This window comes from Falco punctatus (assembly GCF_963210335.1).
Source record: "Falco punctatus genome assembly, chromosome: 4".
NCBI classification, from domain to species: Eukaryota; Metazoa; Chordata; class Aves; order Falconiformes; family Falconidae; genus Falco; species Falco punctatus.
The window spans coordinates 25,838,282-25,860,107 of NC_137583.1; the positions used below are offsets into that span (position 1 = coordinate 25,838,282).

At 51.4% G+C, this 21,826-nt stretch overlaps 1 protein-coding gene across 3 annotated transcripts in view; it reads right to left on the bottom strand.

Moving 5' to 3' along the window:
- TNRC6A (trinucleotide repeat containing adaptor 6A) overlaps positions 1–4,073 on the bottom strand; it is a 56,421-nt gene extending 52,348 nt beyond the window's left edge. Inside the window, exon 1 of one of the 3 annotated variants that reach the window (XM_080384401.1) lies at positions 77–4,073. In XM_080384401.1, the coding sequence (XP_080240527.1) occupies positions 77–81 (5 nt within the window). In that variant the 5' untranslated portion in view covers positions 82–4,073. The remainder of the gene's footprint in view (positions 1–76) is intronic. The other 2 variants (XM_080384403.1, XM_080384402.1) reach the window with 2 other exon arrangements.
- Between the last annotated feature and the right edge of the window lie 17,753 nt (positions 4,074–21,826).

A 21,826-nucleotide genomic window follows, 5' to 3' on the forward strand; every position in this document is an offset into this window, starting at 1 on the left:
CCGCGGCGGCCGGGCCCCCGCTGGCGCCTCGGCTCGGCGGCGCCCGCCCTTCCCGCCGCCCGGCCCCGCCCGCTACCTCATGTATGTAAAGTGCTCGGAGTCCGGCCCGGCGTGGCTGCGGCCCGGGCCCGGCGCTGGCGCGGCGGCTCTAGGCGGCCTGGGCCCGGCACTGCGGAGCGGGAGGGCCCGGCAGCTGTTGCTGCAGCACCGCCGCCATTTCCTGCCTCCTAACCCGGCCGGGTCCGGCCCCGCCGCACAGGAAGGGGAACCCCGCCCCGGGCAGCACTTCCGGGTCGCCGCGCTCCCCCAACATGGCGCCGCGGCAACCGCCCTGGCAACGGGGCGGGGCAGGCGAAGCGCCGTCGCCTTGGCATTGAGGCACCCCCAGGAAGGCCGAGGCCAGCGGCCGTCTCGCCGGCCCCGGGGCAGCCCCTTCCCGAGGGCTGCTCCGGGGGGGCCTGCGCTGAGCTCGGCAGGGGCTGCCGCGGCAGCGCGTGGGGGCGGGGTGACCTTCCGCTGGGCAGGTGCTCCCCCGTGGCTTTGGCGTGGCGCTCTAGTTGTTGGTCATCCTGGAAACACACACGGAATTCCAAGCGCTATCTCATCAAACATCCTCCAGAAAAGGACAGCCGTTTCCCCGAGCGGTGCAGGACGAGGCGTAACATAACACGTTTCCACACGTATTTCTCCCTATGTGAGGCAGCTTCCTAAGGGCCCAGGCACTGCCGGCGTGCTCGGCTCTGTTCCGAACTTTGGGGCATCGATAACTAGCGAGACTGGTGGAAAAGAAGTGTTAATGTGTGAAGGACCACCATAGAGCAAGAGCTTTCTCTTACCCTTCCACTGACCTGGAGGGAGGGCGCGGCGAAGTGCCCAGCACTTGCAAACCTAGCTCGTTGATTCATGCGAGTATAGCGTAATCCAAAAAGTACAGAGAGATAGCCTAACTTCAAACATGTAAAAGGAAGAGCAAAGAATGAATGAGCCAAACACCGCGTTACTGTACTTGCCTTCAGTAGCAACATCCCAGAAATTAATTTAGAAAAATCAAACCAGGCAAAGGACTGATAGGTAATGATGAGAATTCAGAGCAGTAATGTAGAGAAAGAGCGAAGCTGCGAGCAGGCAAAAATTCACAGTAAACAGACCTGCATTCTTACAGGCATTTCCCTGCGGGGAAGGTAGAGCTAGCACTGCTGTGAGGTCTTCATAGCCCAAACACTGCAAAAGTGAGAACTGGAAAATTCCTCAAAATAGAAGTGAAACTATTTCATTTTCATCACCCGAGTCCACAGAAAAATAATAGAATGAAAGTATTTTTTATTTTAAGTGGTTTTAGCATTTTGAAGTGTTGTTATCGGCAGCAATAAGAAAAAGAATAAGAAGCTTGCGTACAGTACTGCCTTTAAACTCATGAGTCCGTTTAACACACCTGCATTTGAAAACATCATGGCTGATTTCTACTTCCACTTTTCAATGCCTACAGGATAAAATTAGGAAGATGCAGATGCACCCCTCTTCGCAAACTGATAACACAGGCAATAGGTTTCTACTCCTAAACTTAACTGAAAAGGAATTCACACCATATCAGGTACACCGGTAGTGAAGATGTATCATACTTGTAGCTACATCTCTGCAAAACAATCTTAAAAAAAAAATATTATTGAGCTTATTAGCTCTTGATACATGTTGTCTGGTCGCAGGGCTGGGTTACTTCGGTGCACAGCAAAGCTGTCACTGAGATGGCTGCTTCCTGGCATTCCTGCATTGACTTCTAAAGCACCGGTTGAAAATGCCCCAGCAATCTGCACAGCTACTGTTAGAGGGAATAATTGTTATTGTATGTGCCTACAGTACTGTTCAGGAATTTAATTTTCTTCTCAACTCCCTTCCATGGTTCACATGGAAATAATCATCATCCTGTCCGCTCTATTAGAAGAGCTACTGAGAAAAGAGATTTTGTTGGCATATGGAAGTTCTTGCTCTCTTTTTGCACCCAGCTTGCACATTATCACAAGCGTTTACCAGCCCAGTTTCAGTTGGCCTTTACCATTCTTATTAGTGCTAGTGAAGAAATGGAGGCTGTTTTATTCACCTGTAAAATAAATGAATGCCCTGGACAAATGAGCAATTGTCTTTGGAAATCTGCTGTAGTATCAACTGTCTTTCTGCCAGCGTGAATGGAGTAAAGTATTTTTCAGCTGAAGAAGATCCTACTTTATTAAAGATGAGAGTTTATGACAATGCAGCATGGCTGGTAAGGGTACTTTTGTCTTCTTCTGAGAGGCTTAATAATAGTGTGCGTTGCTGTGACTTCAACATGCACATGCATAAACTGATTGTATTATCTTTGATGTACTTAAAAGGGCACTGACAATTTGAAATGAGTTTCTCAGCTTCTATTAATAACTTGTAAGTTAATTTGGTCTTGTTTATTTTTCTTCATATGAAGAAGTTTGGATTGCCATGTAGTAGTGCGTAACTGAAAGCCATTATTTCCTGATGTCTGATTCAGCTTCCTGTACTGTTTAATTCACAGCAGCCCCATTTTATCTGTCTTTAAAGGCACTACGCTTGATGTAGGAGGACTACTGTTAAGTCTGTCCTCAGTTAGGGAGGCTAATAAATGCATTATGTACTCCTGTTACGTCATTTGGTTAACCGTGTTGTGCCACTGTCAATAAAATTCTTAGTCAAGGTTTGTAGCTTGCTTTATTATTTTAGATTGTTCTCTAATTTTATTTATGCACGTGATCCTAGTGACTAGACCACTGCAGTGATTGCTTCCATTCTGCCTCGTAAATACTACAGCTGGTTATACATTGTCAGCAAGTCTGCTGCATTAACTAACCCTGTATTACCTATCCCGTCATCTCCTTCTTGCATTAACATCATGATCTTACCTCTTCCACTTTTACAGGTAACACTTTCTTTCAGGTAAGTTCTTACACATACGAAAATGACTGGTGAACTGGATACACCAGAGAAATCCAGGCACCCTCAGATAGGAAGGACATTTTCTTCAAGAAGACACAGAAGGTTGAATTTCACCTGTGTGAAAGACTGTTGGTCAAAGCAGTGGTACTTCATGGCTCATGGCAGCTGGGCAGGAGGAGCACTAGATAGCATCTCCTTGTTTTAAACCCTGCCAGAGCTGCAGAACTGCCTGTTGATTGGCCACCTGCTCGTAATTCAGATTTCACCAGTCAACTTGTCGCCTTGCAGAAGCCAAGGAACAGGCAAGACAGTGTAGCGCGGTACACGCCTGAACTGTGCTGGCTGTCCCCGCTTCCGAACAGAAACAAGGGAGGGTGGTGGTGAGCAGCTCCCAGAGGAGCTGCCCACCAAGGAACTGTTGTGAGGCCTGTGCTCTAGCTATGTCTTCTGAGCTCCTGTTGTCCCTTCTGATTCCCAGCTGCTCCTAAGAGCAAGGCAATCCCATGGGGTCATCTCCACAATATGTCCAATGTTAACCACCCACTCTTGGCTTTAGCTTTAGTATGTGTTTATTGAGCGTAAGGTTATTTGGGAGCGAAGCTCTGGGTCATCTTCTCTCCTGCTTACTACAGTTTTTTAGTTCATTCTTTGTCCTTTCACTCTTGTGCTCATTGAAGCTTGGACCTGTGGACTTCTTTGCTAAGGTCCTGCTTTCTGATTCTGCCAGCAAAGGGACAGCAAAATAACACCTGTGCATTTAAAAAGGCACATGTAACCATTGGGAGCTGGTTTTGGCTGAAGGGTAGATAAATCCTTACACCGATACATGAAACGTCAGCAATTCTCTTCCTCACGGGTTCTCTGTCCTTAGGGACACCACCTTCCCAAGCGGGGAAGGAGTGCTCTGGGAGGAATCTGGTTAATGCCACTAGTGATGCTTCCTCCACACCCTGTTCCTGCTGCCCTTAGAAAGGCAGCGTTCACATGCGTTACAGCACGTTGATAAGCATCACCTAACATCCACCCAGGCTAACGCCCCCTGCACATTTCACTGTGGTAGAAGATTACTGGGTCGGGAGATGTTTGCCAGCCAGGCCTGATGGAGACTTCCATCCGTCCCCTCTCCTTTCCCTGGAGAGATGGAGGTGTTTGGCTGCAGGTCTGGGTGTCTCCCATGTCTGGTGGCAGAAGCCGGGCTCAGCCTGCACCTCTTCATGCTGGTGGGAGGACGAGCAGAGGAGCTGTAGTGTGTAGGGATTGCAGGGAAAAACAGAGCTGGCTGCAGGAAAAGCCCCACTTTTGCAATGAGCCGGGGTTGCCTGCTGCTGGAAAGGGGTGGAGGTGAGGCTCCTTGTGCAGGATAGAGCCTTCCTGACCGGTGGGCACGTCTCCCAGCACAGGTGCGGGCCCTGCTGCTTCCCGGCGCTGACCGCTCTGGTCTAAGCTAAACAGTGGAGGTTTGGGGTTGGGAAGTGCTGTTTGGTGGTGGTAGCACCGCGGTCAGACTGTCAGCCACTTCTGTTGTGCATTTGAGTGGCTCCAAAGCACCATGGTCATACATGAAATTAGAAATCATTCATATAACTATTCAAGGGCAAACAACCTGCCCTGCATCCAGGCAGCTGCCAGAGATGGATCTTTGCTGTTACATTTTCACCACTTGGTAAACATGCCCTTTTGGGCAGTGATCCCCAAATATCTTTTCCCAGCAACAGCAGCCACCATCTGCACCCTGCCAGCCTGGCACACATGCGGGTCCTCCCATCTTCAGATCCCCGTTAACTTTTTAATTAGGATTTTCATATCATCAGCGCAAGAGAATAAACTGCAGGAGACAGAGAAACGTACTGACTGAAAATAGTTAAAAACGAGCTGGCGCCATTTCAACAATTCCCATCCCCTCTACCCTGCCCCTTTATCTGCAGTTTGCTGTCAAGGCTTCACGCAAAATGAAGGCTTCAGCATGGAGTTGGAAAGCCGACATGTTAGGAAATACTTTCCGCTTAATGTCTGGGGAAAATAAAGCAAGGGGCTGCTTTTTTAAGGTGCTATGAACAGTACAGGCCTGGGAATGTGGAGAATTTGCTGTCGATAGCCCTTTGCTGCGTGTTACATTCAGCATCATTATACAGAATGAAGATGCTGTCATGAGCGAAACAGATTGTTTTCAAAATTGCACTTGACTTAAATAATCTAAATGAGCTGATCTGACAGACAAGGGAAAACAGTGTTCTCATTAACACAGAGGCTCTGTGCGTTACTCTGCTAGGAGGCTTCTTTCCTTGTTCACTGTAGAGGCTTTATTTACAGGGTTTAAAAATAGCTCAGCCGATGGTAAGAGGTGCCGATGTAAAGGTACTGAACAGGCAGTGCTTACTCATAAAAACAATGCCTGCCCAGCAGTCACTTAGTTAAGTCAATTGGACTGTTTATGTTAGCGGGGAACATTTGGGTCTCTGTCGGATCCTTAATTAGGAGGAAAAAACACAGACGACAAAGCTGGAAGTTGCTAACAGAGAGCGTTCGGCTTGCCTTCCAAACAGACCTGGAAAACAGCTAGAAAAATCTTATGCTGAGGCTTGTGATTAAACAGTCAGTGCCTGTTTCGCAGGCTGCAGCAGCAAACAATCATCAGATCTGTGCTCAGGAGAAGAAAATTCACTGCCTTGCCTCCAGGCTCCCAGCGCCTTTCCAGCATTATCACCGTTACACAGAGTGATCAGAGCAGGGGAGAGCAGGCACTTGGGGTTATTAAATGAGAATTTAATCCTACCCTTTAAATCAGCAAAAAATTATAAAAGATAAAGAATTTCCCTGTGTTTTAAAGCTAGTCCAACTTGCTTTCCCTGATCTGTGTTTGGGAAGGCTGCCAACTGCAAAATGGAATCGCTGAGCCTGGATTTCACTCTGCATCCAGCCAATTACACTGTCCTCACATCCCCAGTCCCTTAAGTGGTGCAGTGCAATGGATGTTTCCAATCTTTATTTATTTACCAGGGCTGCATTGCACTTCAAAAGAAAATCACACCAACGGGCTCATTGCATCTGTTCCCTTTTGCCGGTTCACTGCGCAGGCGTTACCAAATACAGCCCAGTTCAAATTACTCATGGAGGCTGGTAGGAGGGTTTCCCTGGGCTTTGAAGGTTCCCCCTGAAGTGCTGCCACAGCACTGGGGTCTGGCCACCACGTCCCCTAGGCATCACCTGCCGCCACGGGCGGCTCAGCCAATTTTGCCTGCAGCCAGGTCACTGCATGCTGGCATCTCTTGCACAGGTTCTTTCTAGCCTGTTTCTAGGTTCTTGCAAAGTAAAAATGACAATTTCAGAAAGTGGTGGGGCACTGTTTGGAGAGCCCACAGAGCTACAAACAACCACCCTTACATCCTTCTTTGCCACCAGCAAGATGTGGATGACGTGTGCAGGGAAAAGTGCTTCCCCCCTTCTTCTGTCCTCTGGTCCCGATAATTTGCTGTGGACTCACACAAACAAAGATGTTCACAGAGGAAACATCTTCCCCTGCCTTCAATCCACCAGCTACACACATGGCAGAGCACAGACCCTTCCTCCAGGATTAATCCCAGCTGGTGAATTGGTGAGAGAGATATGCGCCAGTTCACTAGACAAACCACCAGGGCCACAGGAGAGGGACGGGAGCGACGGGAGTGCTGGAGTGCTCACCAGCATGGGAAGACCCTCGAGGGCCGATGCGGGAGGCTGTGCCCGCCACCAGGCAGCTCTCACCTTTGCCCCGGGGACATGCACCCTGCCTGGCCAGGTGCTGCTGTTTATGTATATTTATTCTGCCCTCCATCATGTTTAACAGGGGTAAGCTGCTTTGTAATCAATGCTTATTGATTGTCTAACTCAACAACTGCCCCTTCTCAACACAGTACCAGATTAACAGAAGATTTCACCTATTGCTTTTCCACTGCTCGCTGACAATAGCACAGATGAGTTCTACTCTGCCACAGACTGTTTCTTTTTGTGCCAGCAATATTCTCTGGTTTAGGCTTCAGAAAGCGATTCGTCTGCTGAATTTCCTAATTACAGGGAATAAAATGGGGCCAGGACACACTTTATTGAGCAGCGCCATAGACCACAGCATGAGCTCTGGCACTTGTTACCTCCTGGGACTGTCTCCAGGTGGGGAAGTGTCTTCATGCACAGTCACGTCAGTGCTGCCAGGGAGGCACTGCCAGCAGTCATCGTGCCTGGGCCACGGTGGGCACCTGCCCATGATTTTTCTGCATGACCCTGAACTCCGGCACTCCCAATTCTCCTGGCTGTACGTGGTCCTAGTCAATAACAATTCATAAATGCACAATGAACCTTCATTGGTCAACAACATTTCATAAATGCACAATGCACCTTCATTCGTGGATGTTTGCAAAAGTCACTGCATGTCCTGAAGAGCAAAACATGCTACAATGTGTCCTAAAGTTTTACCATATAGATTATTTCCTCTGCTATAGAATTAAAGTAACTTTCTTCAGGCACCTTTAGCAGGAGTCATGCAAACAAGTTTAAGCTTTAAGAAAAATGACTTTAGTCCTCAGGCCTGTGCAAAACCTAGGCTCTGGTTCTACTGGCCTGGGTTTGCTTCTCTCTATCTGTACAAATCCAGAGTGGCTTTTCCCACCTCTCAGCAGCAGCGGCTGTGGTGTGAGGCTTAAATGCAGCACTTGTTTTAGGCCATCAGATGAAAGGTTTTGCATTTTGCTTTTGAATGCCAGCCAGCTAAGTCTTTACCTAGTCGGAGACTGAGTCAGTTCTTTAAGGGCAGCATGTTAGCTTAAAGAAACTGCTTTAATTTATCCTCACTATTATTTGTTTATCGGTCCGGCAATGATGTGATATTACGCCTCTTCCACAGCAGGTAGGATCAGCTGTGAAGCTTTGCAGTATGAGAAGATGCACGGGATCACAGGCTGCAATGAATAAATGCAGTCACTTACAGTGTCGGGAATGATAACCAAATGCACGCAGAAGTAGCACCGTACAGTTATTTAACACAAGAACAGGCTCACTGCTGGCTCTGTGAAATGGCTCCTGTTCCAGACATACGTGTGCCTAGCGGTGGCTCTGCTGAGGTGTAGTTGCTTTGCTACACTTTTCTTTCACTTAAAAACATTTATAAGTATGTATCCGTGACTCTGAGGAAAAAAATCCCCCAAATCCCACATTTTAGTTATCTGTTCCAGTTGGCTTTTCCAGGTTTGTCCCCGCTGCTCACAGCCCTGTTTGTGGTGTGCCGCCTGCCGCAGCGTGGGGAAGGCTCCGCTCTGGCAGCCCCCGCACAGCCACCGCCTCCGTGGCAGGACGCCGGTGATGCGCAGCATCATTCTGGCATGGAGCCGTGACCCTCAGTGAGCCCCGCGCACGGCTCCGGATCAGCAAGGGAAAGCATGCTGAGATACCCTGACCCGAAAGCAGGCTTCGGTCCCTGGCAGGCTGGTAGACCAGAGGTGTGAAATATGGCTGGCTAGCTGGTTTTTTAAAATTGATAAGCACCAGCTGGCCAGTGTAGATTTTTGTTGGTATGACACTAATTTATTAAGAAATATGATTTTTTTCTTCCCTTTAAAGACAACCTTCAAGCCCTGGACTTGTCTTGGCCATCATTAAAACATGGGCCATGCCTGCACATGTTACTTCAGGGCTCAACACTGCCTCTGCCTCCTTCCTGACTCCTCTTTTGCAGACCCACTGCCCCGTCAGAGCAGTCTAGCCAGCAGCAGCACTTCTCCTCTGCAAGAGAGAGCCTCTTCTCCTTCTGCTTTTAAAAAGAAGGGCAGTTCTGGGCAAGACTTCGGCTGGAAGCCAAACCAAGCCTGCTTTGCACATGTGCTCCGGGAAGTAGCCACACAGCCTCTCTGACAGTCACTCAGGGGCAATTTGGGCTACCAAAGAGTTGAGCTGTGCCTGCAGGTGCCTGTCTGCCCTGATCCTGCCAGGAGACTGCCCTGTTTCCCAGTGCGCACCACATGCCTGAGAGGAGAGTCACGGGGCCGGGCTGGAGAGGACGAGCACGCAGCATTCCCTTCAATTATTCATACGCAGAGCTGGATAGCATGCAATTTCCCAAGCTGGGACATTGGAAACACATTTAGGCTGACACCATGACTCCAGCGAAATGTGTCATGGGAACTGTAATGCTGGAGCGGTTTATATCTTACCATAATGATGCAGTAAATTACTTAGAAGACTGTCTGAGGTTTAGCAAAATGAAAGGTCTTTCCTGTGAGACCTTTGAGGCCAATATCTTCATGCCCACTTCCAGCTGCAACACTGCTCAGCGGCAGCCAGGCTGTGGATGGTGTGGCCCAAGGCTGGAGGCATCCCTGTCCCACCTGCTCCCCGTAGCAGCAGGGCAGAAGGCTCAGGATGACTGCATGAGCTTCGGACAGACAGAGCTAGCTGTTCCTCTGTAGCTCATCTGGTATTTTGATTTCTGGCCATGAAGATCACGAGAGAGGACTGGAGTACCTCAGCTATGAAAACAGGCTAGGAGAGTTGGGCTTGTTCAGCCTGGAGAAGAGAAGGCTCTGGGGGGACCTTACAGCACCTTCCAGTGCCTCATGGGATCTGATAAGAAAGATTGGGATGGGGATGGAGCAACCTGCTCTGGTGGAAGGTGTCCCTGCTCATGGCAGGGGGTTGGAACCAGGTGGTCTTTAAGGTCCCTTCCAACCAAAACCATTCTGTGATTTGCAGTCAAGGAATCAAGCCCAAATACTCAGTGGGTCTGAATGATATACTCAGACTGAGCATATGCAACTCTCCCCACTTCCCTTCTCTTCCCTGGGCAGGAGAGATGTTTTGCTCCAGGCATCCAATGCATTAAAAAGCTGCGTCATGCTACTGATTTTGTGCATATCAGCTGAGGACACAAGTGAGCTGGACATGACTTTTCAAAAAACACTAATTTTAAAGCAGTCTTGTCACAATCATCTCAATTGCTCCTAAACACACCTGAATGTGTGTTTGGTATGTCCACATACCAGTGGAGCACAGCAGAGATTCACAGTATAAACAGACTCCAGAGTTATTCTGATAATAGGGGAGATACTTGAGGTCTGATGCTCTGGACTGACACCTCTGCCTTCCCTGTTACCAGATGTGCTGTGCATGAATCTAATTCATTCCAAGTTTGTGTTGACTTGACAAAAATTGCAGAGTATATCCCAAGTATTTCATTCATTTTTGTCTGTTTTCATTTATGTCTTTTAGAAAAGGCTTTTTTTTTTTTTTTTTCCACTTGGTCTTTTTTTAAAATAAGCTGCTCTTGGTTTTCTCTTTCAGTTTGGTTCTGAGCGTTACAGACTTCCTAAGATCAAAACTGAAGAACTCTTCCTTTTTCACCACGTTGCAAAGCAAATACATTGCTTAGAGACAGGCTGATGTGGGTTTTTGGGAAGTGCACTTTGTTAGCTGTAAATTCTGTATTTTCACAAAAACAGATCAGTTTTACCTTATTAAGAGGAAATCATTGATAAGGTGAAAAAACCTTAAATCATTGAAACTAACCAATATGTAAAGACTGCTCTTAAATTCATGGGGATTTTTTGATAAAACTAGGGCAATTCTGGCCCATTCCACTCAGACCGTGCTGGTTTCTGTTAGCAGATCTTCTAGTGCTGGCAGGTGGCATCCAGCACCAGGAGGGGGGTCAGTGCAGGCTGAGTCCCCAGGGCAGCCCTCCAGCAGCCCCCTGCTCTTGGGGTTCCTCTGCCAGGGCTGGCAGCCCACCCACAGTGCTCCTGCTTCTGTGCCCCCTCCCAGGGCTGGAAACCTCCCTCCTCCTCCTGCTGCCAGATAAACTCCCCGCAGCCGCTGTCACAGGGCTGGCTGCCCAGCTCCTACCATCTTCTAAGGACGCCTTTATCAGCAGCTGCTCCTTAAGATGTTTTATTCCTGGACAAGGCTAAGATAACGGGTTCTGCTTCTGCCCTTGCAGTCTTCACTGTTCTCCAGTCATCCTCTTTTTCTCCTGCCTCACTTCATGCTCTGAGAGTGTACAGGGAGGCCCTGGGGAGCACCAGGACCTCAGCAATGGCCCACCATTGCCCCCTTTTGTGTTGCCTCCTGGCTGCCTCCCTGCACCCTGGGGAAGGTCCTTCACGTCAGGTCAGCCAGAACAGAGGACCACAGTGCCTGGCTGCCAGGGCCTCCACTAAATCCATACCGCCGTACTTATGTATGCATGTGCATATTTTTGCATCTATCTTTGCACACTCAAGCAAATGTGTAATATCATCACATTTTCTAAGTCTTGAACTCCCCTAGAAACAAGGATGGATACTGCAATTAATGGATCACACCCTACAGCAAGTTGGCTCCAACCCTGCCTCCCTGCGGGAGTCTGCAGCCGCAGGAGGGAAGCGGCAGTGAGCTCGTGGCAGGATCCTGGCTTTGGGCTCCTTTTTCACTCCCAGCGGCTTTTTCCCCTGTCCAGAGACTGGGATCTCAGCTACTGGGCTTTGCAGTTCAGCAAATCCAGCTGTGTCTGAACCTCATGGACAGGGCTGCTCTGAAAATGACATGCCTGGCTGTGAAAGAAAATTTCAGATATGCCTAGGTAATGGGAGAGAGAAAGAAAATGTCTCCCCCCTGCTTGCTTCTGCCAGTCGGACACGCTGCAGCTGGTGCAGACCCATTTTTGCAGGCTCTGAGCTGGGGGATCTGCTGTCTGGGGGCTTTTCCTCGAGCACAGGTAACAGCCAGCTCTGCCGAGCGGCTGCACCTTGGCTGGGGAGAAGAAGGAAAGCCACAAAACAAAGTGTTCTCACCCTGATTAAATCACATATATTTCTGACCGGCTATTTCACCAATAAAACAAAGGCTGCTTTGAAATGGATGCCTGGCCTGGCCGGCTGCCAGCACCGAGCAGGAGACAAAGGCTGGGAATACAAATGCGGCGGCGCTGGAAGTGGCGAGCCAAGGATGCCTCTGCGGCAGGGAGAGCACGTTGCCATGGAGACACAGCGGCCAAACTGGGGGAAGAAAGGACCTGCACTGGGATGGACTGGGAGCCACGGGAGCCGCCAGAGCCATGGGAGCCAAGAGAAGGGGCACGGGTCCCACCAGTGCCCAGCTGAACCCCCCAGAGAAGGGGGCTGCCCCCAGCAGGCAGGACCAGATGCTGGCTGCTCGTCATGGCAGCACCCCAGACCCGGGCTGTCCTGGCGAGGGCAGAGAACGGGGCTCTCAGGAAGCACACACACTTTAAACAGAAAGGTGGGAACTTGGGGGTTCTTATACAGCTGCTGAGCACCAGGCTGGCCCCGTGAGATGCCCCATTATGGCCCTCACCTCTGATCCCTGGACCAAGGGAGAAGGCAGGAGAACAGGGCAGCTCATCTACGAATAGGTCAGTTATAAAAGATCTCACCTGGGCAGAACAAAGCAGAGTCTCAGCTTGGAGGAAAAGTGCTTTCTCCAGACTTTGCGCAGCTCTCCAGGTGTACAGCAGAGAAGCAAGGCTGTTCACAGGAGAGCTGCTGCAGCAGCAGTTCTCTGAAAGTGAGAGCCTTAGGATGGGGCAGAGCAAGGGCAGGTCAGGCAAGAGAAGGTCCATCCTCCTGGGGATCCCAGTCCCTAAGTACCAGGCTGTGGGTGCAAAACCTATGGGAAGCAGCAGGTGAGCCCCAAACCCCCTAAAGCTTGTGACCAAATTTGAGTCTTATACATTCAGATCATTAGAAAGGCGGGGTTTACTCTCTATTGCAGCTGTGGGTTAGGTGGTTATTAGCTTTCCCCCACAGCTGCGTAAAAACACCCTCTGACTAGGTACTTGTATACCACAGGGAGAAGTAAAAAGGGCAGCATCCTTACAGACTGCCTGAGGGAGAGCTTCCCAAGGGTAAGGGTCCAAGCAGCAGAAACTGTTTAAAGGTGAGAGAAAGAAACCCTACAGAGGACTTCCCAGAGTCGAGAAGGGAACTTTTCCAAAACCTTCATGGAGCCAACCAGGGCCCCTGCCAGCCTGCTCTGGCTTGGTGGGAGGGAGGTTGATGCTACAGCGCAGGGGTGCAACGGGCACTGCCTGGAAGGTGCTTGGATGTGGGGGGGTTGTCCGCAGAGTCCTGCAAATAAGTCTTAATGACAAAATCACAGTCTCTTGCAAACGTGGCAGAGCTTGTCAGTGCATTGTCAGTGCTGCCTTCACCTGCTAAGGAAAGCTTTATGCTGCCTAAGCCCGAGCCAGTCTATGGCAGACAGACATGTGTGCACCGACAGCTCCACAGCCGCGGAGGGGTCTGCTAGTCTAAGGAGGGGACATGCAGAATGAATGGCAGCCTTCAAGCAGGCAGTGAAAACTGGGGGGGGGGGGGGGGGGGGGGCGATTCAAGGCGGAATTATCTTCCCCACTCATTTAATCAATGCAAAAGCTGTCTGTGGGGGAGGAATCGTTTTAATTGGTTAATGCAGCAGGCACAAACCCCACTGGACTGTCCGGGGTGGCGATACAGACTGAGTAACCCATTCGGCACATCCAGCCCCTGCAGAGCTCTCAAATTATCTGCAAAAAAGATCCAACAGTCACTATGCAGAATTGCTTCAATGAATTTTGGCTGGTGGGCTGCTCATGAATGGCTTGTGATGATGAACACAATTTGTGTGCCTGATAGCGGTGCAGGATGATTTATAATTTCAAATGCAGGAATTGCTCCTGTGTCCTATCTGATAGCCTGCAAGTCCACACGTATGGCTCTGGTGTCCTGCTGGGATGTGGGCTGAAGCACTGGCTGGGCAGGGAACATGTGGGGATCCCCGGCTGCGGGCTAGAAGCACCCCTGCCCTTGCTCTCTGCCTGCCTGAGGCCACATCAGGCAGGGGCTAAAGCCAGTGAAGACAGATGTGATGTGGGGGATGCTGGGGCCACTCAGAGGGTGCTGCTCCGTGGCAGCACCCACCACCAAAGCGTCTGTGACAGCAGTATCCCAGGCAGTGGGGAGAGCTCCTGCACATCACCCCACCGAGCCCCTGGGACCAGACCCCCCTCCACCGGGGGGATGGGGTGGACCCTTTGCCACTGGTAACTCAGAAGTGAATGGGGAAATAAATCCCGTGCACTTTTCATAAATCCCGAAGCCCCCGCTGGCTTTGCAGAGCAGGTAAGGGAGAGGGAAACAAAACATTTTTTAAGGAATGGGAGGCACTCAGGTGCTGCCGCGATGAAGGCTATATAAATAGCTAGAAAGACAGATTAGACAGAACAGAGCACACTGTCAGCACACGACAAATAATAAACAAAGGATAAGAATCCCTGGGGAGGCACTTTTCTAATAAATGACATTTTGATCTGTAGCTTTAACAACTCGTCCCAAGCCATCATGTACTGAATTAGGGAAAGGAAACCCGTAACCTGCCCTGTCAGTCCTGAAGAGGGTCAGAGAGGCATAAATATAGCTGTGTGGAAGTTAATGAAGACATTTACTGCGCTCGCAGAGTGCCCATTCTGCCAGAATTCCTTGTCAGCTTTGCCGCTGACAAAAATAACCAGCTAGTTTTCTATTTTCAATATTGAACTGCTAATGCTCCTGCAGCCTGGCCCTATGGCTGCTGTGGGCAGAGGAGCCAGCTCAGCCCAGCCCCACACTCCCTTTTATTCCTGCCCCTACGGTCTCTGCAACACGTGGGAAATGAGCAAAAGCAACCAGAGTGTCTTCACAGTTTAAGTGTAATTAACTCCTTTGAGCAGGCTGAAACCTCGAGGCAGGTATTTTTCCATTTAAATTAAGTCCACACTATCTCTGCAAACGTGCTGGAAGTCACCATCATTTCCAGGGGGCTGTGATAACCGGGGGTGTGATGGCTGTGGCTCTGCCAGCCAAAGAGCCCAGCCCAACAAACCGATTAACAAACACCTTCCTGCATCCCGCTCAACAGCAGCCTGTGATCGGCCATCTCTGGGACTCATTTTTTCTCTTGTAGCAATCAAAACTTAATTTATCCTATTTTAATGAAAGTTAAAAAATTCAGCAGCCTTCAATTTCTGTTGTTTCTTTGCGGGGGGAAGGAAAGGGAAAAAAAAAAGAAAAGCCAGGAGAATAAGGTGCCAGGATGGAAAGAAAGGCCTTTCAAATAAACATGTGCTGGTTCTGTTAGCTTTTATTTGATATGTAGCCCTTTCCTTAAAAGAAATAATTACGTTTCAAAACCTCCTTTCCCTGTTCAGAGAGCTGCCTCTTTATTAATGCTATTTGCATGCGCCATCTCCTCCTACCCTTCAATAATATAAACCTTCATTTTTTATTCACTCAGTTGTCAGATTCATTTACATATCATATATCTATATTTAACACTGAGTTTGCAGGCCTTTTTTTTTTTTTTTTTAAACAGGAAATAGATTTCCCTTCTAATTTAACAACATCTTGGGGAACGGCTGGCTGCAAGGAGAACATTACTTACACTTGTGTCCATTAGCAGAGACGCGAAGCTCACACGTGGTGGGAGGCAGAGCAGTGGCCGGGGCCGGCCGGCTGCCGCGGCCAAGCCGGTGCCTTCATCCCGGCCGGGGCTCGGCTCAAAGCGCATCCTCATCCCGGCACATGCGGTGGGAGCGTGGCCGTGGTACCCACCGTGGGGCAGGGCCCAGGGAGCACTTCGGCAGGCGGTCGCTCCAGGCTTCCGCTCCAATACCTGCCATGGTTTGACAGCTCTGCCTTTTTGTTAATTAACTCTGCCTATTATTAATAGCTCGGTGTAATTAATGCGATTGCTGGTAGCGCTGTCAATTGTTGGGCTTGTTGCATGTGTGGTTGCAGGCAGGGTAGAGGGAGGCACGGTGGGGGGCCTGCCCTGCAACACGGGCTGCAGCAAAAGCATCTGCATCCCGGCAGCATAAACCCCCCCGGGCGGGTGCTGGTCCAGCGCCGGCTGCAGCGCGGGGGGCTCGGGGGCTCCCGCCCGTGGCTCCTGCCTCTGCTGGGCAGCGCATGCTTGGGGAAGGCAGCAAGAGCTCAGCCTGACCTTCCAGGGAGTTCAGCCAGGTCTGGCACGGGTTTGTGCACCAGCAGACAGGGGTGATGAGGAGATGGCACGCAGCCAGCGGGGTCGCTGACAGCCCGGCTTGCCGCGGGTGGTGCTCAAGACGGATGAGTCTGGCAGCAAGCCCCCACACGGGGCAAGCCTCGGGGAGGCAGCTGCGTGCCTGAGGGGAATTTGGCACCTGCACAGCTCGGGGGTGGCTGCCTGGCGATGCTGGGGGTGTCCTTCAGCCGTCTCTGCTGTAAATTTGCTCAGAAAACCAAGGGGAATCACCAAGTCAGGGTTCAGCTGTTGTTACAGCCTCTCCATCCGGAGAGTGTCCGGCAGCTCCCCGTGCCAGAGGTTGTGTGAGAGCTCTGGGATCAGCCATCTCAGAGGTTTCAGAGCGGGGTCTGCCTGCCTGCCACCTGCTATGACCCTGAGGAACGAGGGGATGCAACAGGGGGACACAAACTAGGCTGCTGCAGAGAATCAGGGAGCAAGCCGCTACGGCAGCTCCTGCAGCGGTGCCATGCTGAGACCACGTTGTGTCCACCATGGTAGGACTGGAGGCTGTGACAGGGACAGGGTGTTAAGCACTGAAGCCCACCGTTCCCTGGCCCACTGAGAGCAGCCTTTGGCTGCTGAAGTAGGTGAAGAGCCAAAACCCCCCTTCTCTGTCCTGCCCAGGCTTTGCTCTCGGACCACTGTGGCCTGACCAGGAGAGTATCATGGGGTCCTTAAAAACCATCCCTGTGCTCCTAAGATTAAAAAAAAAAATGTGTAGCAGTGTCTGATCCGTCCCGTAAGCACAGTATCATGGGAGCAAAGGGTTACGTTCCACATGGATAGGCTTAAGACCTATGGAAAATAAACAGTATTAAAGGCAATTTGAAAGAGAGGACATGAATGAGAAAGGGGTAAATCAAAAAGTCAGTCACTGAGAAGAGGCTCAGATCCCCCTCCCTCATTTTCCACATTACTAGAAAAAACAGTGAGCTGATATCAGACAAATGAGCCCTCTGGACCCAATTTTTCAAGTTAATGAGCTCCCCTTGCAGCTCTTCCCCGGAACGGAGACTCCCAGCACCTACCCTTTGCCACAGCCTCTAATGAGCAAAGCCATCATCTATCTCAATATCTGCAGAGGAGATGGCTTCCGTCTGATGCTCAGAATTTACATGCCACCGTCGGCATGAGCAGGGTGGGTACAGCGGGGAGGGATGCCCTTGCACCCATCCAGCGGTGGGCAGCACTGGCAGGGCAGGTAGGCATGGAGCCTGGAGACTGCGGTCTGCATGGAGGGACCCGCAGCATCTCTGGACAAGAGCTGGCATGGCACCTCTCTAACCCAGGGACAGCGTTTCGGCAGGTGGAGGGGCGTGCTGCCTGGCACAGCTCTGCAAAGGATGCCACGGGGCCCTGGCACCGGCTGGGTTTTAAAAGCCGGGATGGTTCAGCAGCAGCTGCTCCCTGGGTGAGCACGGACAGCGAGCATGGACAGTGAGCCCGCTGTGCTCCTGCCTCCCCGGGTCTTTCAGCATCAAACTTCAGCTGGATTGGTGTGTTTGCCTGGTTCAAAATAACCTGTTGTTTCAGGAGGAAATTGCTTTTCTTGCCCCCAGGAACCTCTTTACAGTCTTTGTCGGGAGATTTCAAATGGACTTTAGTGTATTATTAAAATTCTCCCTCGTAATTGCCCTTTGCAAGGCTGCAGAGAGGGAGGGGCGGGAGGTGCAGGATGGGGCTCCAACGCTTGCATTGGTCTCCTACTATTATGCTTAAATTAACGGGGATTTTTTTGTAAATTGAAGACTAATTTTCTCTTGGGAATAGATCATTAAATTACAGAATACTAATGAAAATTTACAGCATCTGGAGAGGGGGCGGAGGGAAGGGCAGAGGGAGCATTTTGTTGTTTTTTTTTCCTTTTTTCCCTGGCCCTGCTGGCCATGGCGGGCGGCAGCTGGAGGAGGGAGCTGCTGTGTCCCAGCCCTGAAGCAGAGGAGCTGGACACATCCACGGCAGCTTGGAGGATGGGACCAGCAACCCCCTGTCCCATGGAGAAACGCAGGGGGACGCGCAGTGAGGCTGAGGCTGCCCTTCTGCACATCCTGAGAACGGTGGTGGTGGGTGGCAGACCCCTCATCCCCTTGTGCCGGTGGATGGAGCGCGACTGCCTGCTCCCATCCTCCCTGTGAGAGCTCTGCTCCCCCAGCCACTGCTGCAGGCAGCGTGGGGGCTGCCTGTGCTGGGGGCTCCTTTGCCCACCGTGCCCATCACCCCTCCCCAGGCCTGCCCTGCGGCAGCGGCAATGACCATCACCCTGGCAACGGCGCTAGTTGGAGATGCAATGCATCACGGATTTATTAAAGAACAGCGGTTGCACTTGGCGGCCGTATTTTTCCAGTCGAACTCAATTTCTTTGGAGCAATGAGGCTCAATAGATCTGGGAGTGTGGAAGCGAGGAGCTGCCTTTTGGGGAGGGGACGCTTGGGAGCATTATGTCTGGGGGGCTCGGAGTGAGGAAATGCAGATTTCTTTATTGCTTTGATCATACATAATTTAAATATTCAAACTACTCTGGAATTCATTGAATTATACATGAATTGCACAGGCAGCGTTTTTGTAACTCCTGAAAGGCATTTATTTTTTTTTTCTCTCGCTTCAAAACCTTATCTAACCTTAAAAAATTTATTTTTAACTTTTTTAAAATCCAGATCAGTCCCATCCCAAACCAACCTGAGAACAGCACCCATGCCAACTGGTAATTCTACCAAATTAATGTGTGATTTGGTGATCATGGTTCGCTGTTGGTGACAACTTCATGCATTTTATGGCAGTGTTTAGGGTCGGTCTAGCACAGTGAGAAAGCTCCTCCGAGCCCTAACCTCCCCGTCGGGATGCTCCAGCACCGGCCAGGGCAGCAACCACTGCAGAGCCCCCTCCACCAGCAGGGCTGCACCCCACGGCGTGCCCTGGCACCCTGACCCCCACCATTGGGTCTGCTGTGGGACACAAAGCTCATGCAAGAGGCTGAGCACCAGGGCTGGGTTCTGAGGTGGTGCTGAGCCCCTGCCCTGGCTGGCGAGGCTGGCGGGCAGACCCCGCACCAAAGGAGGTTCTCTCCTGGCCAGGGACCGTGCAAGCCCAACCCCTCCCATGCCGGGAGCCAGAGCTAGTGCTGGGCAAACTAATCCCAGGGCTGGGCGCAGATTAATTTCTGCCTGTACCAACAGGAGAAACACAGCTGTCTAAAAGTAACCGAGGCCAGAAGCATTTAAGATGGGCTCACAGGGGTGCTGTGGCCCTGGCAGGTTCTTCATGCTGCACCAAGAGCCATGAACAGATCCAAAATTATGCCACTGCCCTCCCTGCCGTGCCCAGCCAGTGCCTGTCCTGCGCTCACTGCCAGCCCCTGCCTCCACAGAGGGTTGTGCTGGGCAGGGGGGTGAAGGCGCAGTCCTGCTGCCACAGGCTTGGGGAAAGGAGAAACTCCGGGACCACAGAGTGACTAAGCTTCCCTGGACCCACCATCCCTCCCTCCTGGTCCCAATTCCCATGGCACTTCAAGCCAGGAGCACAGGACACGCTGTGTGCATCTGGCCCTCAGATGGCAGCTTGTGTCTGCTAGCTAGCCAAGTGGCCAGATGTTTCAGGGAGGGAAGGAGCACCACCAGATGTTGCTCTGCAGATTGCTGTGAACATGCGGCACGGCTGACAACACAGGCACTGCCGAGCCATGAGTGCCACTGACAGGCAGCCCCTTGCCTTCAACAGGCAGGGGGGTGCAGGGCTGGGAAAGCTCCAGCGTCCCACCAGCAGCCAGGTCCCAGCCTGCTGCTTCCCCTCCAGCCCAGAGCTGGACGCACTCACGTGGAAAAAGCAATGCTGCTCTGAAAACCAGCCAGGGTTTGGCGAGAACTAGGACTGCAGAGAGCTCTTCCTCTTTCCCAGGAGCTGCGGATGCAAATGCTGGAGCAGACACCTTTTTTTATTTTTGCACCTTGTTTTCTTTCACAGGTCCCACCTGGTCCATCTTGTCGCTGTGCAGCTGCTTCCCAGGAGAGTCTCATGGGAAGTGGCTACAGGTCCCGTTCAGCTGTGACTGAACTGGGCCACATGTTTGCTGGCAAGGAAAGCACAAGGTATACAGCACAACAAGCCAAAACCTGCCCTGCCTCCACCAGGGTTTAAGACACATTGATTAAAACCTGAATGCGAAAGACATTCCCTCCCGGGCTGCACTGTGAGCATTCCCTCTTGTTTCCATCAGAGCCAGTAATGAACCTCCCAGGCAGGGATGAAGCTGGGCAGCGCTTGTGTCACTCAGGACCCTCATTTCCACGAGAACATTTACCAGCTCCAGAAAGCTCTCTGGGGAGCAAGCAAGAGCCTGGAAGAGAAGCAGGGATAGACGCAGCCCTGTTTGCTGTCTTTCCCTAGTTAGCTCATTCTTCATTATCCTTCTCTACCCTTTTAATTTCTCTCTAAACTCAACCAGCTATTGCTGTTCAAACTGAAATAATTAATTGGAACAAAATTGCCACTGTAGGAGAAAAGAATGATTAAACCCATCCAGCGGACAATGGGGCAATCATAGCCTAAGCATCTAATTACAGGGTTAGAGAGTGCGGATGCGGGGATAATAACAGAGCCTTTTGTAAACTGTGTGGCTGGATGAGCTGGGAGGAGGGTCTGTGCTTGACTTCACTCCAGGTTTAGTACATGATTCCTGGAGTAAAGATACAAATTCAAGGATAGAAGATCATTAGGGAGTGAATACCCACAAAGGTCTGCTGGAGAAACAAGAGTGGTGGGAAGCACAAACACCCCCGTGCAGCTCTCTGCGCCTGCCATCTGCACTGGAGGTGCTCAAGGTGTGAGCCCCCCGGCAGGGAGCCCGGGGAGATTGGCCACGAGACCCTTGTCTGTAGGAACACAAATGACGGTGTGTTTAACCGAGTAAATTATTGAAGCACAGTGCATGCATGCGCGTATCCGTGTACAGAGGGTCACTCATTAAGAGATACCACCAGGAATCGCACCCTCAGGAGGTCCAGGTGGAGCCCAGCAGCCCAGCGAGCCCACAGTCATCACCAGGGCTTGTGCCAAAAGGCATCCTCTCTCCAAAACCTGGAGGCAAGCCCGACGGTGGCCCACCTGCAGGGGGGGACCCTGCAGACGCTCAGTCAGAGCCGGCCTCGGGAGGCGGGGGTTTGCCCTCCCTGGTAGCACAGCCCAAGCACTGCTGGGTGCTTCCCCACCATCCCATCGGGTGACAGCAAGGAGAAGCATCGCTAGCGAGGCCTTCCCAAGCAGGTTTTCCTTTCTTCATTTACAGCTTTTGTATCCTGCCTGGTTTGGATCCCACCAGTAAAGGCTCACATTCCTACTGGTGCCATATCCTGCTGTTGGGTAAGTGCGGTCTGAGTGAGCTGGTACCAGCAAGGTGCCCCTCAGCCCGCCATGGGGCAAAGCGGGACCGCTGCAGCTGGGGATGCTCTAACGCAGGGGTCCTCAAACTTTTTAACCAGGGGGCCGGCGCGGATGAAGGGGCAGGAGGTCATCTGCAGCTGCTTGGTTCCCCCCCCCCAACCCCTGGTGGGGGGGGTCTGTAAATACCGGGGGCCGGATTGAGGACCCTGGGGGGCTGTAGCCGGCCTGCGGGCCGTAGTTTGAGGACCCCTGCTCTAATGCGTGAAGAGAGTGAGAAACAAACACATGCTCTGAGCTGTTCCCTGCTGTCTCTGCAGAAATGGGTGCTTGTTGGACTGGGAGAGCCCCGGCAGAGCAGCCGGACAAGTACTGGGGCGGGGGAACAGGAGGAAGCGTTATAGCGGGGCTGCCACGGATTTATGGGTGAGGAACAGAGCCACAAAAGAAGGGAAGAGGAACACCTGTAGCATTGCATGCG